We start from the raw sequence: 19236 nt of genomic DNA, 5'->3' as shown, positions 1-19236 counted from the left end.
GAAGCTGGCCATATGTGTATCAGATTTCCAGCCTAACCAGTCAGTGACCTATTGGCCCAATACGTTTTTCTATGAAAACTTTATCTGCCTCTGACGTAGGAGACCTGGGTTCAAATCTCGGCTCTTCCTGTTCAGTAAGCCGGCATCTATTCCATAAAGAGTCCTTGGGCTAGACTCCCTAACACTGCTACTGCCTACTGAGTCCGCCAGGAGAAAAGTGGTTGGTAGGAGGATTGGTGGAAGCAAGATTTATATGCACACTGCATTGAGCAGGGCAACACAACCAATTCTCAATAGATTTCAGCTAAATCTTCTCAAGATCTAGTGGGCATTTTGGTGCCACTGTTTGATACATTTCTGATCACTGAAATTATTGATTGCTTGCCATAACAGTCTGCAATTAACCAATGTATGCCTAGCTTTACAGACACACATTGATAGCAGAGTTTCCTTCATCAGTAGGGTAATAATAATTATAAATTGTATGAATAAGGTGGCCAAACACTTATAGATTTGCAGCAGATTCGACCATCAGATAGATTTCTGTCAGATGCCTATCAGGTCAAATCTGACAGGAATGTGTCTGACATGTGCCACACAGGAATCAAATTTCAATCAATTTCAGAATGAAATTGATTGAAATTTCGGTTGAAATGCAGTGATGCACCATTCGATCCAATGCAACCCTATAGGCCAGCAGCCGATCGACCCAGATTTTTTGTCTGGATCTATCAATCAAATCTATCGAAATTGGCCAGAAATCGATCGATCTACTGATCAATCATGCTTTATGCTGCATCGATTTCTAGCCGATTCAATCAAAACGGTTGAATCGGCTGTCGATCAATGGCTAAAATTGACCAGTGTATGGCCTGCTTTTAGCTATACCACCCTTATCTGAACAGAATATAAGAGTTGAAATGTAGCATTTTTCTGTTTAGAAAGAAATACAATTGAAAATCTACTAACATTGTAGTGCGATGTAAGGCTTTATGGTTAGGGAAGCTTTGTAAAGAAAAAACATCTGGTAGTTCTTCTATTCTCTCTCTCCCTGCAGTGTGCAGTACACTGGTTCTGCTATTTTGCGATTCTGTGCAATTAGACGGTCATTTAGCACTTTGCAGTGTTCCGCTGCAAGTCATTCAATACTTTATATATACTTCTGGATGAATCAATAGCAGACAGCAGCATAATATACTCAGTGTTTCAGGTGTCATCTATACCTGTGCACCCAGTTTATATGGAAGAGGGCATTGTGGGTACTCTTTTTTTAAGATGGCTTGATCAAAAATATTAATTCTATTATTAAATATAATTTTTCTGCTCTAACAATAAAATAATGATTTTTTTTATATATACTAGTTAAAAGCATGCCCATATTTGTAATATATTTAGTAATTGCACGGCGTTATATATATATATATATATATATATATATATATATATATATATATATATATATATATATATATATATATATATATTATATATATATATATATATATATATATATATATATATATATATATATATATATATAATAGAAAAGCTTAGCCTGTTGGAAAAGTCCCACTCCTTTGGCACAGTTTTGCTGGCTATATTTCTCCAACCATGATCTCTGTATTTTAACATTTAATGGTAAATGTCAAATATGTTTTGTCAAGTGGAATTGCAACACCAACGCAGCTTATTTAAAAAGCCCAGTGACAGATAAAAAATAGAATAGGGAAAGACTTAGTAGATATGTTGTTTGTTCTGGTTGTTAAAAGCATAATTTGACTTTCCACTGTAAAATACATATGTTACAAACCATATAAACATAACCAGATAAACAATCTATTCTTTTTCTGCAACATTGTATATATAGTGTTGACCACTTACTCCACTTCTATAAACATCTATATGTCTATTCCTTTATCCTTTTTGTATTACTGGCTGTGCTACCATTGTCATCATGAGGCCACATCATGCAACTTAATAACAACTTTGTTCGGAAAATAAAATCTCATTTTTACCATTTCTCATTTTTGGTCCCGTGATATTCTGCATAAATAAGTCATTTATTTCTGGTACCTAAAACTTGGACCTGTAGTCATATGTACTTCTGACACACGTCAAACCCTGTTCAGTGTTAATGGGATTTTTATGAAAAAAAAGAACAATCATGTAAAGAGGGCAAGACATCCGCAATGCGTGAATGCCCCCACCTCTGAGCACCTTTTCTTTAGTATGATCTGCACTGTTAGAACAAAATAATAAGCAAATTACAGAAGTACTAGTTAATAAAAGAAAACAGTTATACCATTGTAAGTGAATTACACCCACACTTTGTCAAAAATAAACCATGAGGACAAATCAGCACTAAGTTCTGGCAAGTCAAGTGCGATTATTCTACAAAAAAAACAGAGCCGAATTCTGTACAAAGGCAGTCACTTTTGTCCTAGCAGAAGCAAATGAACTGTCTAAAGAACTACTACAGCATAATTTCAGTATGTGCTTGTGCAGATATGTTGTCTAGATTTTGGACCAAGCATCACCTCTTCACATTAGTGCATAATCTGCAATTAGACGAATTGTACTAAATAACTCTTTCCGATTTTTTCTGGTGGAAACCATAATTTCATAGATAAAGGACTAGAAAATGTCAAGAGTTGGCACAGTCATCAAATAAAGTGTCTATGTTCCTTTGTTTAGCTCCTAACTGTATCTCTTTACGTCATTCAGTCACTTTGCTTGAAGAAACTGATTGTATGATGCTTTTTGTTTTTTTTTTCACATTGGTTGTTTTCTTGCATTGTGCTTTTATTTTGTCTCATTCTGCACAAGTTTGTAATGTTATATTGTCCATATCGTTAAAGTAAAACCACAAACCATCATTTCTAATTTTGGCACATTTAAGGTCATTTTCTGCTTTATCTCCAAACTAATAAGAGCACAAGCTGAATGAAAGTAGATCTGACTCCAGCAGAAACCAATGGAAACATTATTACTTTTCACTCTTTGTAAGTACGCGTTGGTGATGTTCCTTTGTAAAAGATATTTCGAGTGCTTTCTGGGCTGTTACTCCTCTCTGGAATTAAGATGATATTACCTTTTCTCCTGAGAGTAGAGTCACGGCTTGATGAAATAGATACAGTCTCTGAGCCTATTTCACTGCCTTCTACGGGTGTCACCCTTATTGTAGTAATTCCATGGAGAAGGTGGTCATTATCAATGTTGCTTCTCTTTCTTTCAGTAGTTCCAAAAGTGTCTTTTAATGATTCACAGCTTTCTGAGTCTCTGTTGAGGTCATTTAGCTCATACGCCTGACGCAACGTTCCCTTTTCTGGAGCTTTCCACTTCCAGGAACCACTGCCTTCACCCTCCATTGGCATTTGAATAATTGGCCTGTTATTTTCAGGATGGGCTTCAATGCGTACAATATTGGTTGGTTCATGTTCTGTCAAGGTCTTGTACCGGATGGATCCAGTGCAACTAACTGTACTTCCTTCTGAACTTTTTGGACTACCTTGCAACATTCCCTGTTGTTTAGACATAGCTATAACCTGCATAATCCTTGGTTGGCTGTTACTTCGACATGCAACACTTTTTTCTGCCACTTTCAGCCATTTTGATCTAGCCGAGCTGCATTTAGGGGATGTGGTTATGATATTTTCATGAGTTTCCTCTGGGATATGTACTAATTGAGAAGACCCAGGTCGTGATTGTATTGATATTCTAGGTCCACCGGGTATACCTGTATTGTTGCAGCCTGGCATGCTTCCTGGCTGTAATTTAATGTATGGGTTACCTGGACCAATGTGATCTCCATTGACACCAACCCTCACAGGTTCAGAACTTGATCTCATTTCAATCACTCTTTGAGGAGAGAGGCCAGCCTCTGTTTCAATGACCTGCAAAGAGAGTTTCCGACTTTCATTTTTAGTTTTCCACTGAGAAAGAAGCTGCTTTGACCGGGCTGAATCCATTGAAGCATGGATAGTGGCATTTCTCCTGGCTGGGTCTTCTACTGATGGGGTATGCGCTCTTGGCAAAGTGTTGCTAAAAGTGACCATATTCTCTTTGCCCATTGGGCTTCGAGGAGTTATAACTTCAACATCTGTACTTGCCCTCTTTATATTAGTTAGTGAGCCTGTTTCTCTATTGTTTCTGTTCAGCATATTTTCAGGATGAGAAGAAATACCATCACAGCTGCTGCCATTTTTCCCTGGTAGTATCCGGCTGGCATCTTGGCTAATATCTGTTAAAGACCTTAAAGGCTCTCTGAGTGGTGGTGGAGGCTTCTGTGGGATATTGTCTTCACTAGGCTGAAAGTTGCCAACAGCATAAAGACCCTGTAATATATTGAAAAAACATAATGCCACTTGTAATTAAGTAGTAATATACGAAGTTAACATAATTACTCTAGCAACTAAATTGTAGTCTTATTACAGAAAGTGTCATCAGGGTAACAGCGTGACCAATAACTGTAAGTATCAGAAAAATATGTTACACAAACAACTATTTAAGGCTATTTAAAACTAAAATAAGCTGCATGTCAGGAGTTCAGCTTTCATGAAGAAATCTTTGAGGACTTCATGATGTGCAATAGTTACCTGGTTATACGGTATAGAATACAGGTTGATTATCACACAAACTAACCCAGGCATCAAGGGGCAATATGCAGTGTTAGAAATGCCTGGAGAGAGTTTAGTGTGTACAGAGTTTGAAATTTACATGCAAAGCCTGCCACAAAACAATAAAGAAAAAAAGAAACAAAACTGCTTAGTCGGCTTAGGTTACTGTCCTCCGAGACAGGATCACAAAATGAAATAAAGGCTTTCATTGAAAAAGAAATCAAATTATGAAGTCAATTATGAAGAGTCCAACTACATATATACATTGGTTCATGGACAGCAATTTTATTGTTATTGAAAACAGAGAGCTTATGCCATTAAGCAATTTTTCAACGTGAACTAATTTTATCTTTAGGCTCATTTCACCACGTGGAAAATGATGTTTATGACTTAATTAGCATGTTTAGAAATTGCATTTTCTTAGATTGCAACGACTGTAGCATTCCTTGAATATCTGAACACTGGTTTCTCATGTACGGTGTCAATAGGTACTGTTCACAAATTGCAGACCTCAACTGGATTGTGTATATTCATACTAAGTCAGTGAATGTTCTGTAAAGTTTCCCGATAACCCTGGGAAAACTGTTGTTCTTTTTTACATCTTTTACTGGAACGTCCATACTCCATTTTACAATGGACTTCTACTTAACCCCTGCTATACGGGCTGGTGTAGCCTAATTGAGATCAGCCATTTATGAAAATAGCTAAATTTAGTAAGCATAACCACATGTGATAAAGCAGAAAACAATTTACTAAGTCTGCTACCGCATGGAAGACTGACATTATCGACTAGTCAGGTAAACCACTGAATTGTGAGGTAAACAGATTGTACATTTCAATTTACAAAGACTGGAGCATGTGGTAAATAGAGTTGGGCCGAACGGTTCGCCGGCGAACGTGGTTCGCGCGAACGTAGGTGGTTCGCGTGCGGGTACCGCACGCGAACCTTTTGCGGAAGAAGTTCGGTTCGCCCCATAATGCACTGAGGGTCAACTTTGACCCTCTACATCACAGTCAGCAGGCCCAGTGTAGCCAATTAGGCTACACTAGCCCCTGGAGCCCCACCCCCCCTTATATAAGGCAGGCAGCGGCGGCCATTACGGCCACTCGTGTGCCTGCATTAGTGAGAGTAGGGCGAGCTGCTGCAGTCTCTCATATAGGGAAAGATTAGTTAGGCTTAACTTCTTCCTGGCTGCATACCTGTTCTGTTCAGTGAGCCCTCAGCCCACTGCATACCTGTACTGTGATCCTGCCACTGCATACCTGTACTGTGATCCTGCCACTGCATACCTGTTCAGTGATCCTGCCACTGCATACCTGTTCAGTGATCCTGCCACTGCATACCTATTCTGTTCAGTGAGCCCTCAGCCCACTGCATACCTGTACTGTGATCCTGCCACTCCATACCTGTTCAGTGATCCTGCCACTGCATACCTGTTCTGTTCAGTGAGCCCTCAGCCCACTGCATACCTGTACTGTGATCCTGCCACTGCATACCTGTTCAGTGATCCTGCCACTGCATACCTGTTCTGTTCAGTGAGCCCTCAGCCCACTGCATACCTGTACTGTGATCCTGCCACTCCATACCTGTTCAGTGATCCTGCCACTGCATACCTGTTCTGTTCAGTGAGCCCTCAGCCCACTGCATACCTGTACTGTGATCCTGCCACTCCATACCTGTTCAGTGATCCTGCCACTGCATACCTGTTCAGTGATCCTGCCACTGCATACCTGTTCTGTGGACCCGCCACTGTATACCTGTTCTGTTCAGTGGACCCGCCACTGTATACCTGTTCTGTGAACCCGCCACTGTATACCTGTTCTGTTCAGTGGACCCGCCACTGTATACCTGTTCTGTTCAGTGGACCCGCCACTGTATACCTGTTCTGTTCAGTGGACCCGCCACTGTATACCTGTTCAGTGAACCCGCCACTGCATACCTGTTGTGTTCAGTGAACCTGCCACTGCATACCTGTTGTGTTCAGTGAACCTGCCACTGCATACCTGTTTAGTGAACCCGCCACTGTATACCTGTTCTGTTCAGTGGACCCGCCACTGTATACCTGTTCAGTGAACCCGCCACTGTATACCTGTTCTGTTCAGTGGACCCGCCACTGTATACCTGTTTAGTGAACACGCCACTGCATACCTATTGTGTTCAGTGATCCTGCCACTGCATACCTGTTCTGTGAACCCGCCACTGTATACCTGTTCTGTTCAGTGGACCCGCCACTGTATACCTGTTCTGTGAACCCGCCACTGTATACCTGTTCTGTTCAGTGGACCCACCACTGTATACCTGTTCTGTTCAGTGGACCCGCCACTGTATACCTGTTCTGTTCAGTGGACCCGCCACTGTATACCTGTTTAGTGAACACGCCACTGCATACCTATTGTGTTCAGTGATCCTGCCACTGCATACCTGTTCTGTGAACCCGCCACTGTATACCTGTTCTGTTCAGTGGACCCGCCACTGTATACCTGTTCTGTGAACCCGCCACTGTATACCTGTTCTGTTCAGTGGACCCGCCACTGTATACCTGTTCTGTTCAGTGGACCCGCCACTGTATACCTGTTCTGTTCAGTGGACCCGCCACTGTATACCTGTTTAGTGAACACGCCACTGCATACCTATTGTGTTCAGTGATCCTGCCACTGCATACCTGTTCTGTGAACCCGCCACTGTATACCTGTTCTGTTCAGTGGACCCGCCACTGTATACCTGTTCTGTGAACCCGCCACTGTATACCTGTTCTGTTCAGTGGACCCGCCACTGTATACCTGTTCTGTTCAGTGGACCCGCCACTGTATACCTGTTTAGTGAACACGCCACTGCATACCTATTGTGTTCAGTGATCCTGCCACTGCATACCTGTTCTGTGAACCCGCCACTGTATACCTGTTCTGTTCAGTGGACCCGCCACTGTATACCTGTTCTGTTCAGTGGACCCGCCACTGTATACCTGTTCTGTTCAGTGGACCCGCCACTGTATACCTGTTTAGTGAACACGCCACTGCATACCTATTGTGTTCAGTGATCCTGCCACTGCATACCTGTTCTGTGAACCCGCCACTGTATACCTGTTCTGTTCAGTGGACCCGCCACTGTATACCTGTTCTGTGAACCCGCCACTGTATACCTGTTCTGTTCAGTGAACCCACCGCATCAGTGCGCATACCTGTGCAGTTAAGTGAACCCACCTACCTACGTGAGTGCACGCAGTGTGATATACCACTCCGTGCATACCCAATATGGACAAAACAGGTAGAGGAAGAGGAAGAGGTAGTGGCAGAGGCAGAGGAAGGCCACCCGGCAGGTCTGCGCGAGGTCGTGTAAATGTAATTTCGTGTGGATCTGGCCCACAGTACAGTGCTCGGAAGAAGGCACGTCCCATCACCTCCCAAGATTGTCAGGACGTGGTTGAGTATTTAGCGACACAGAACACCTCATCTTGCTCAGCCACCAGCGCTACTACTAGCACCACTTCCGCTGCATTTGACACTTCGCAAGAATTATTTAGTGTTGAAATCACTGATGCACAGCCATTGTTGTTACAGCCAGATGAATTTTCACCAGCTAATATGTCTGAGTTACGCGGCAACACTATGGATGTAACGTGTCAGGAGGATGAAGGACCTACTGATGGTGCAAGTTTGGATTTGTCTGAGGCAAGCGAAGCTGGGCAGGATGACTACGATGATGACGGTAATAGGGATCCTCTGTATGTTCCCAATAGAGGAGATGAAGAGGGGGACAGTTCAGAGGGGGAGTCAGAGAGTAGTAGGAGGAGAGAAGTTGCTGAAAGAAGCTGGGGCAGCTCTTCGTCAGAAACAGCTGGTGGCAGAGTCCGGCACCATGTATCGCCACCTATGTACAGCCAGCCAACTTGCCCTTCAGCATCAGCTGCTGAGGTCCCCATAGTGCCCACATCCCAGGGTGGCTCAGCGGTGTGGAAATTTTTTAATGTGTGTGCCTCAGATCGGACCAAAGCCATCTGTTCGCTCTGCCAACAAAAATTGAGCCGTGGAAAGGCCAACACTCACGTAGGGACAAGTGCCTTACGAAGGCACCTGGAGAAAAGGCACAAACAGCAATGGGATGGCCACCTGAGCAAAAGCAGCAGCAGCACACAAAAGAAAAGTCACCCTCCTTCTCCTCTTCCTCCTTCAGGTGCATCATCTGCTTCTGCCGCTTTCTCCTTTGCACCTTCACAGGCACCCTCCTCCACTCCGCCTCTGCCCTTGAGCGGTTCCTGCTCCTCTGCCCACAGCAGCAGTCAGGTGTCCGTGAAGGAAATGTTTGAGCGGAAGAAGCCACTTTTGGCCAGTCACCCCCTTGCCCGGCGTCTGACAGCTGGCGTGGCGGAACTGTTAGCTCGCCAGCTGTTACCATACCGGCTGGTGGACTCTGAGGCCTTCCGTAAATTTGTGGCCATCGGAACACCGCAGTGGAAGATGCCAGGCCGCACTTATTTTTCGAGAAAGGCCATACCCCAACTGCACCGTGAAGTTGAGAGGCAAGTGGTGTCATCTCTTGCGAAGAGCGTTGGGTCAAGGGTACACCTGACCACGGATGGCTGGTCTGCCAAGCACGGGCAGGGCCGCTACATTACCTACACAGCCCATTGGGTGAACCTGGTGGTGAACGATGGCAAGCAGAAAGCGGCGGACCAAATTGTGACACCTCCACGGCTTGCAGGCAGGCCTCCTGCCACCTCCTCTCCTCCTGCTACATGCTCTTCGCTGTCCTCCTCCTCCTCCTTGGCTGAGTGGCAGTTCTCCTCTCCAGCTACACAGCCCCAGCTCCGCAGGGCCTATGCTGCATGCCAGGTACGACGGTGTCACGCCATCTTAGACATGGCTTGTCTCAAAGCGGAGAGTCACACTGGAGCAGCTCTCCTGGCTGCTCTTAAGAAACAGGTGGATGAGTGGCTGACCCCGCACCACCTGGAGATAGGCAACGTGGTGTGCGACAACGGCAGCAATCTGCTTGCCGCTTTGCATATGGGGAAGCTGACACACATACCCTGCATGGCACATGTCATGAATCTAGTGGTTCAAAGATTTGTGGCAAAGTACCCTGGCTTAGCGGATGTCCTGAAGCAGGCCAGGAAGTTCTGTGGGCATTTGAGGCGCTCTTACACAGCCATGGCACGATTTGCAGAAATTCAGCGTAAAAACAACATGCCGGTGAGACGCCTCATTTGCGATAGCCCCACTCGATGGAACTCGACCCTGCTCATGTTCTCCCGCCTGCTAGAACAGAAGAAAGCCGTCACCCAGTACCTCTACAACTGGAGTAGAACGAAACAGTCTGGGAAGATGGGGATGTTCTGGCCCGACAACTGGACACTGATGAAAAATGCATGCAGGCTCATGCGGCCGTTTGAGGAGGTGACCAACCTGGTGAGCCGCAGTGAGGGCACCATCAGCGACTTAATTCCCTACGCGTACTTCTTGGAGCGTGCTGTGCGTAGAGTGGCGGATGAAGCTGCGAATGAGCGTGACCAGGAACCGTTACGGCAGGAACAGGCATGGGACCAATTTTCATCAGACCCAGCTGTTTCCTCAACACCTGCGGCAGCACAGAGGGGGGAGGAGGAGGAAGAAGAGAGGTCGTGTGCAGAAGACGAGTCAGACTCAGAGGATGATGAGCAAGGTGTTTCTTTGGGGGAGGAGGAGGAGGAGGAGGAGGAGGGGACAGCGGCAGGACAACAACCGCAGCAGGCGTCGCAGGGGGCTTGTGCTGCTCAACCTTCCCGTGGTATTGTTCGCGGCTGGGGGGAGGAGGTTGACTTACCTGACGTCACTGAGGAAGAGCAAGAGGAGATGGAGGGTACTGGATCCGACTTTGTGCAGATGTCGTCTTTTATGCTGTCCTGCCTGTTGAGGGACCCCCGTATAAAAAACCTCAAGGGGAATGAGCTGTACTGGGTGGCCACACTACTAGACCCTCGGTACAGGCACAAAGTGGCGGACCTGTTACCAACTCACCGGAAGGTGGAAAGGATGCAGCATATGCAGAACCAGCTGTCAACTATGCTTTACAATGCCTTTAAGGGTGATGTGACGGCACAACGCCAGCAAGGTACCACTGCCACTAATCCTCCTCCCGTGTCCACGCAGTCAAAGACAGGACGCTCCAGCGATCTCATGGTGATGTCGGACATGCGGACGTTCTTTAGTCCAACGCCTCGCCGTAGCCCTTCCGGATCCACCCTCCACCAACGCCTCGACCGGCAGGTAGCCGACTACCTGGCCTTAAGTGTGGATGTAGACACTGCTGTGAACAGCGATGAGGAACCCTTGAACTACTGGGTGCGCAGGCTTGACCTGTGGCCAGAGCTGTCCCAATTTGCCATCCAACTTCTCTCCTGCCCTGCCGCAAGCGTCCTGTCAGAGAGGACCTTCAGCGCAGCTGGAGGCATTGTCACAGAGAAGAGAAGTCGCCTAAGTCACAAAAGTGTTAAGTACCTCACCTTTATCAAAATGAATGAGGCATGGATCCCGGAGGACTGCTGCCCGCCCCAAGACTAAGTCAGTCCCCGCACACACAGCATCTCTGCCTGCACGCCGTGTGACTGGCTGCCTGGCCTGCCCCAAAAAGACTAAGTCGCTCCCAGTCCCTCCACACAGCATGTCTGCCTGCAGGCCGCTTCACTACCTTCTCCGCCACCACCAACAGGGTCCGGGACTCCAGGCGGATTGCTGAATTTTTTAGGCCGCTGCTAGCAGCGGCCGCTGTAATAATTTTTATGGTGCGTGTACATGACTGCCTAATTTTTCTGGCTGCACTGAGGGCAGCTGCAACAACAAAAGAAAAGGCATGTACATGCGCCCATTCCCCTTCGTGATCATTACCTTGCCGTGGTGAAGGGGCTTGCGTATCACAATGAAGCAATGACCGGCGCCTAGATGAGTGTCTCGGGGGGCACACAAAAGATAATAAGGTCGTTGCTTCATTGTGGTCAGACCAAATTTGATCAGCTGGACAGTCACTGTTCTGTCATTCAGCTACATCAGCCAGGCCGACCATATGGGCTGTAAAGCCACAAAAACCTGCACTCTCGCCATGGTGCGCACCAGTCCAGCACGGCCGTCACTAGTACAAACAGCTGTTTGCGGTGCGTTACACGGTGAGTTTGGTGTGTCAGTGTGAAGCAGTACCTTAATTACACTACCTGATTGATGTATACACATGCAAGATGTTTTAAAGCACTTTAGGCCTGTCATTTAGCATTCAATGTGATTTCTGCCCTTAAAACGCTGCTTTGCGTCAAATCCAGATTTTTCCCGGGGACTTTTGGCGTGTATCCCACTCCGCCATGCCCCCCTCCAGGTGTTAGACCCCTTGAAACATCTTTTCCATCACTTTTGTGGCCAGCATAATTATTTTTTTTTTTCAAAGTTCGCATCCCCATTGAAGTCTATTGCGGTTCGCGAACTTTAACGCGAACCGAACGTTCCGCGAAAGTTCGCGAACCCGGTTCGCGAACCTAAAATCGGAGGTTCGGCCCAACTCTAGTGGTAAAACAAGTGAGATGTTAGATATTTTACCTCCATTCAGAAAGTTAATATAAATGAGGAAACAGAGCAGAGAAAAGGTGACAACTAAACTATTCAGGAAAAACATATTTCCATAATTCTATAATAGTGTTATGTAGTAATTAAAAATAGTTAATAAGATACTAATGGTTTTGAGCTGATATACATTTTATGTTCATTTTATGCACCTGGTTACTTGACAGTATAATAAAAAAAATACTATCTGTATCACATCTTCCATTTTCCATGCACTGCAATAAGGTATCAAATACCAAATTAAATACCACATGAGGTAAATATCTTAACAGAAGAATGTAACAGAAAATTGTATGGTGTAAACCCAGCATTAGTGAATTGAACTATCACTGCATGTGTGAAAATCTTGGTGACCCCTTTTCTTTTTTTTTTTAAAGGGATGGTTCAGGGAGGGAAAAAAAATATAAAAATCCATATCCACTTATCTGGGGCTTCCTCCAGCCCGTGGAAGGCAGGAGGTGCCCTCGCCGCCGCTCTGGAGGCTCCCGGTCATCTCCGGTGGCCGACCCGACCTGGCCATGCCCGGCTGCCAGGTCGGGCTCTTCTGCGCTCCAATCTGCGCCTCACAGGGGCGCACTGACGTCATCGAAGGTCCTCCAGGCTGTACTGCGCAAGCGCAGTAGTTCTGCGCCTGCACAGTACAGCCCGGAGGACGTCCGATGACGTCAGCACGCCTGCGTGGAACGCAGAAGAGCCTGTCGTTGGAGCGCAGAAGAGCCCGACCTGGCTCTTGGCCAGGTCGGGTCGGCCACCGGAGACCACCGGGAACCTGCTGGAGGAAGCCCCAGGTAAATAGATATGGATTTTTATTTTTTTTTCTCCCTCCCTGTACCTTCCCTTTAAAGAACGTGTCTTAGTGAATTAAAACCATTGTGTTCAGCTGTTGTACAGCTTAAATCTTTGTTATTTAATTTATCAGTGTGTCCGTTTAGACTGAGTCTTGTCCTGTCATAATGATGTATTTAGGTTAGATAACAGCACCACCCACAGTGTGCTTACATGAGACATGCTTAAAAACAAGAAGAGAATCAAGAGCCCAATATGGTGCAGTATTGTCAGGTAAAATGAAGAGTTCAATACAATGTTATGTATATATATACTCACAAACACGGGTTACCCATAGGCAACCACTTTAAATGCAGGTGGGGAGCAATAGGACCTGACCCCACTCAGGTTAAGAAGTCGCTCTCTGTAGATAGTAGATGGGGATGCACCCCTCCACGCAGGGTGGACTAGAAGATCAGCAAAAACTCGGTATACAGAGGCGCCAGAGTAGAGTAAAACGTTTTAAAAAACGCTTAAAAGGAGAGGGGGATGTTAAGGTGGACTCACCTCCCTCTTACAAAAAAAGAAAACTCACTTGAGTCTCAATAAAACCGAATTGTCAAATAATTTATTCAACTGCACAAATGCAACGCATTTCGCGGGCGTGACCCCGCTTCCTCAGGAAAAAATGGGAGCACAACTCAGTGGGTCAAGCAACCTATTGCTTGACCTACTGAGTTGTGCTCCCATTTTTGCCTGAGGAAGAGGTCACGCCCACGAAACGCGTTGCATTTGTGGAGTTGAATAAATTATTTGACAATTCGGTTTTATTGAGACTCAAGTGAGTTTTCTTTTTTTGTAAGAGGGAGGTGAGTCCACCTTAACATCCCTCTCTCCTTTTAAGCGGTTTTTAAAACGTTTTACTCTACTCTGGCGCCTCTGTATACCGAGTTTTTGCTTACATGAGACATGCTGCAATTATGTCACATCACAACATTAATAAAATCAGATAACTTGTATAATAAACACATTATTATGGCAGGGAGAACAAACCTACAGCCACTAGAGGGTTCTGTGGTCCCTCTGCCCCCCTTCTAGCAACAGAACGCTTTATTTTTTTCTTGACAGTTGTCAAACTGATCCTCTACCTAAGTTCTGTAGAAGCTGGGAACAAGACCTAAATCATATCCAAAACTTGGACTGGGGAGCAGTATTCCAGGAAATTTGGACCCCCAGCTATACCTCATTTCAACTTGTTAATTATAAACTCATGACGAGATGGTACTTCACACCCTCTAAGATGGCTAAATTTAAAGGCGGAAATGGGAACTGTTGGAGATGTCTTACTGCGTTTGGTTCACATATGCATATGTGGTGGTCGTGCCCGGTTATACAGAACTTTTGGAGAGAGATAGGAGACTTCATTAAACTTCCTTCCCCTTTTCATCCCAGTACCGCTCTGTTGAGTTGCATGGAACCTGACCGCTTTAGACATGCAAATAAACTAGTAATTCCTGCAGCAATTGTGGCCAGGAAACTTATAGCAAAATCCTGGAAGAACCCCGAAGCTCCCAGTATGGAAGAGTGGATATGGATGATGTCAGATTTTTTGCAAGGTGGCGAGGGCAGTGTAGAAGATGCTGGCACCAACAAACAAATGGAGGAATGGAAAATTGCATGGGAAAAAATAAGTAACATATAATAAGTAGTTGAGTATTTGAAGTGGAGGGGATGAGGAGAAAAGAACCAAATAACCACTATATTACCAACTGAAATTGTAAGGATAAATGGATGGATGAATGTGCAGATGCATAGATATATGTTGAAGTATAGAAGGCACTTATATGAATGTGTATGAAAGGTGAAATAAGAGTAATTGCTTTGCTTCTCAGTTTAGATATGTGACCTGTTTGTGCATGAGGCCTGTCCCCTCCATTGGCTTGGTCCGGCCCTGATGGCTCATGCATGGAGGGCATGTCCATAAAATAAGTGGGTGGTCGGAAAGGGATATTAACCACTTAAAGTTAAGATGGGTAGGTGGAGTTTGTTTTTTGCTGGTGCTTGTGTTTTGTTTTTTTTTTGTTTTTCTTACTTTCTTTTTTCTCTCTCTTACTATAATTAGTTTGACCTGAGCCACTGGTGGAATATTTGATATATTGTAGTGATGATGGAGTGAGGGAGGGGGGGAGGAGAGGAAAGAAAATCAAACTATGATGCAGACCTGAGACCCACGTATGATGGCTTCACAGCTGTCACATGGTCATATCTGGGTCACATAACGGCTGAGTTTGAAAAAAAAAAAAAAAAAAAAAAAAAAAGAACGCTTATAGACTAGGATCACATCTGTACAAAACTTGAGCACGAACTGTTGCCCAAGAAATCAAGTCTCGATTCCTGTGGGTGACAGAAATAGTGCGTGTGTATGGACCTTAAGGATTTGTTGCCTTGTCAAATACATTTTTATTAATATGATAAAAATCAGTTTACAGACCTGCTATTATGGGTGGTATAAAGAGGCAGAAAAGTCTACGAGATTAAATAGGTTTGACTTTCATGCAAATTATATGGATGCAAATTATATGCAATTATATGCATCAACAAACAGTTTCAAGTTTCAGTTTCAAGCTGCCTACAGATTACATTACTTTTGAATGCAAGCTGAAATTATTTGCATCCCTTTAACCATCTATGTTGAAAAGGCATGCACTGTGTTATTGACTGAAGGCTTCCCATATCTGGTGGTGGTTCATGCAAAGTGGACTCCCAAAAAACTAAAGTGTGCATCTCAGTTTATATTTCTGTTTGAAAAATATGGAGGATATTTTGTAATGGGGTGGTGGTGAAAGTGGGGTTAAAGGGGACAGCTGCGGCCCCTGCTCCCATGTGCCCTCTCTGACGCAGCCACTTCACCGCTGCCAGGAATGAGCCGACCCGACCTGCTCCTTCTCCTCTGCCAGCTGTGGCTAAGCGCTCCAGCACCAACAATGTGCTACCCACTCATCCAGGTGAGAGCCCTGGGCTTCTTTGATCATCTGCTTAGTGTTTGCCTGGTATTGTGGGGGGAAATTGGGACTGGGATAATTCAGTCCTGCTTGCTGGTCCTGAGCGCTTATGTGCAGTTTTAAATTGTCTGCTCTGTACCTATTGCCCTTCTCTGCCATGTGTGCTGCTACACCTCAGAGGGCAACTTTTTTTTTACTTGATTTTCATTTGATTTGATTGGAGGCTTCTGGGGCTTTACCATCCACTCCACTGAGGTTATCCTGCTGCTTCTGGGACTATGTCATATGCTCTCTGCATGGGGTTCACATAACGGACTGCGTTGCACTGTTACCACGGCTGCGAGGCCACAATATGGACTGTGTTGCACTGTTACTAGCGCAAGGCCACGTTATGTACTGTGCTGCATGGGTGCTGTTGGGGTCACAAGGGGCTGCGTCACACTGCTACTGTAGTGAGGTCTTGTGATGTTCTGTGATTGTCACAATATGAACTGTGTTGCACTGTTATGGTGATGGGGCCTCAAAATGGACTGTTACACTGTTCCCCACGCACCATCTACACTAGATCACAGCTCCTAGAATGGGAAACGAGCTCACCCCAGCACCCAGAGGTCAGGCTCCTGTCCGACTCTGTTTGGAGACATATCCAAAAAATCACTGCGCCTGTGTCAAGACCTCACAGAAGTCAGCAATGCAGGGGCTGTCGAGCCGGAGCCTGGGTGAGGCTGAGAAGGAAAGGACTGCAATCAGCCATCTCTGCGGTCCTCCTGGAAAATGTATGCTCCCTCCCTAACAAGCTGAATAAGCTGCGGCTTCTCAGCAACAAGAGAGAACCTGGCAGCAACACCCCAGTTTTCTGCTTCACGGAAACCTGGATACACGATGACATTCCCGACAGTGCCCTTAATCTTCCAGGTTTCAATATCATCCGTGCAGATTGTGACAGCATCCTCTCCGGAAAAGTAAAGGGGGTGGCATCTATTTCTATATCAGCTCCGCCTGGTTCTCCAACACCTCCGTACTTGCCAAGAAATGTTCCCCAGAACTTGAACCTCTTCTTGTAAACTACAGACCGACATATTCACCCAGGGAATTTTCCTCCTATGTACTTGTGGGAGTTTACATCACACCTGACGCTGATGTCAAAACGGCCCTGCGTGAGCTCAGCGATACCATCACGCAGTGGGAGACAGTCTTCCCAGACTCACTGTTCATTAACCTGGGTGACTTCAACAGGGCCAACCTCTGTCAAGAGCTGCCGCGCTTCCATCAGCATCTCCCATTGCTACACGGTCCTTAAAGATGCATTCAAGGCCACCCCGTGGGCAGCACTAGGCTCATCTGACCACTGCATCATCCACCTGATACCCACCTACAGAAGACGCCTGGAAACTGCAAAACCGGTCCTGAAATCCAGAAAAGTATGGTCAGATGATGCTAAACTACAACTTCCAGCCTGCTTCGACTGCACAGGCTGGAAGGCCCTGGAAGCACCAAACCTAGACGAATGGGCAGACAACGTATCCTCATACATCAGTTTCTGCGAGGTCAACTGTATCCCAACAAAAAACAGCAAACACTACCCCAATGACAAACCATGGTCTTCTAACAAACTTCGTCAACTGCGGAGAAGCAAGGAAATGGCATACAGGTCTGGCAACCAGGAGGACTATAGAAGGGCAAAAACCTCCCTAAACAGCGAACTGAAAGTTGCCCAAAAAAACTATGCGATGAAACTGGAAGAGAACCTCTCCTCGAGAGTACAGAAGAGGGAAACCGAGAGCCCAATATAGTGTAGTAAGTACTGCAAAAATGGATATATGTAAAGAGTACAATATATATACTCACAAAACAGGGTTACCTCCAGGCAACCACTGTATAGGCAGGTGAGGAGATTATCCTGTCCCCACTCAGGAATAAGAAGTCGCTCTCTGTAGACAGGAAAAAAGGGGTATCCCCCTACACCAAGGGTGGATAATTAATATTATGTACAAAGAACAGAGGCGCCAGCAGGATAAAATCAGGTAATAAAAAGTTTAAAAGTGCTTTGGAGGCAGCGGTGGACTTACCTCCTGTAAGCAGACACTATAAACTGTCAGTTCAAATCTAAATACATTTTATCGGCATACTTCAAGGGGGTCGCAACGCGTTTCACAGGTGTAAACCTGCTTCCTCAGGCAATATAACATAGGAGCATACAACTAGGGACAAAGGCAAAAGTAGGTGTACATCAGAACCAAATCACTGTATAAAGATATTGTAAATAATATAGTAAATAAACATAGGTGTACCATATTAGTGTATTGTGTAATGTAGATAGAAACATATGCATGTATGCATGGTGTGTCTGTGGGTATGGGTGGTGGTGGAAGTGTGTGTGTGTGGGGGGGGGGGGGACAAAAGGAAAGTGGGGGGGGGGGGTGTTTGTGGGGGTTTAGTGACTAGTGATTATTTGTATGTGCAAACAGTATGAAAATAGTTGCAAACGTATGCATCAAACATAATGGTATGGCCAAAAAATGTATGTGAAATAAGGGGGGGGGGGGAGACCTGGTAGTATGCATGTGAAACAAGGGGGGGGGGGAGACCTGGGAGTATGTATGTGCAAACAGTATGAAAATAGTTGCAGTCTTGATGCATATGTTTGATGCATGCGTTTGCAACTATTTTCATACTGTTTGCACATACATACACCCCAGTCCCCTCCACCCTTGTTTTACATAATTGTTTGGCCATACCATTATGTTTGATGCATACTTTTGCAACTATTTTCATATTGTTTGCACATACATACTCCCAGGTCCCCCCCCACCTTGTTTCACATACATTTTTTGGCCATACCATTATGTTTGATGCATACGTTTGCAACTATTTTCATACTGTTTGCACATACAAATAATCATTAGTCACTAAACCCCCAAAAACACCCCCCCCCCCCGCTTTCCTTTTGTCCCCCCCCCCCCACACTTCCACCACCACCCACACCCACAGACACACCATGCATACATGCATATGTTTCTATCTACATTACACAATACACTAATATGGTACGCCTATGTTTATTTACTATATTATTTACTATATCTTTATACAGTGATTTGGTTCTGATGTACACCTACCTTTGCCTTTGTCCCTAGTTGTATGCTCCTATGTTATATTGCCTGAGGAAGCAGGTTTACACCTGTGAAACGCGTTGCGACCCCCTTGGAGTATGCCAATAAAACTGAACTGACAGTTTATAGTGTCTGCTTACAGGAGGTAAGTCCACCGCT

General features: G+C 45.2%; 1 protein-coding gene across 3 annotated transcripts in view; it reads right to left on the bottom strand.

Annotated features, from left to right (window-relative positions):
• Window positions 1–1559: 1559 nt before the first annotated feature.
• Window positions 1560–19236, bottom strand: part of PLPPR4 (phospholipid phosphatase related 4) — a 255398-nt gene continuing 237721 nt past the window's right edge. For all 3 annotated transcript variants that reach the window (XM_068242593.1, XM_068242592.1, XM_068242594.1), the window contains one exon: window positions 1560–4334. In XM_068242593.1, the coding sequence (XP_068098694.1) occupies window positions 2994–4334 (1341 nt within the window). In that variant the 3' untranslated portion in view covers window positions 1560–2993. The remainder of the gene's footprint in view (window positions 4335–19236) is intronic.

This window comes from Hyperolius riggenbachi, chromosome 6 (assembly GCF_040937935.1).
Source record: "Hyperolius riggenbachi isolate aHypRig1 chromosome 6, aHypRig1.pri, whole genome shotgun sequence".
NCBI lineage: Eukaryota > Metazoa > Chordata > Amphibia > Anura > Hyperoliidae > Hyperolius > Hyperolius riggenbachi.
The sequence above is the reverse complement of the archived record's forward strand: the minus strand, read 5'-3'. Positions and strand labels throughout refer to the sequence as shown.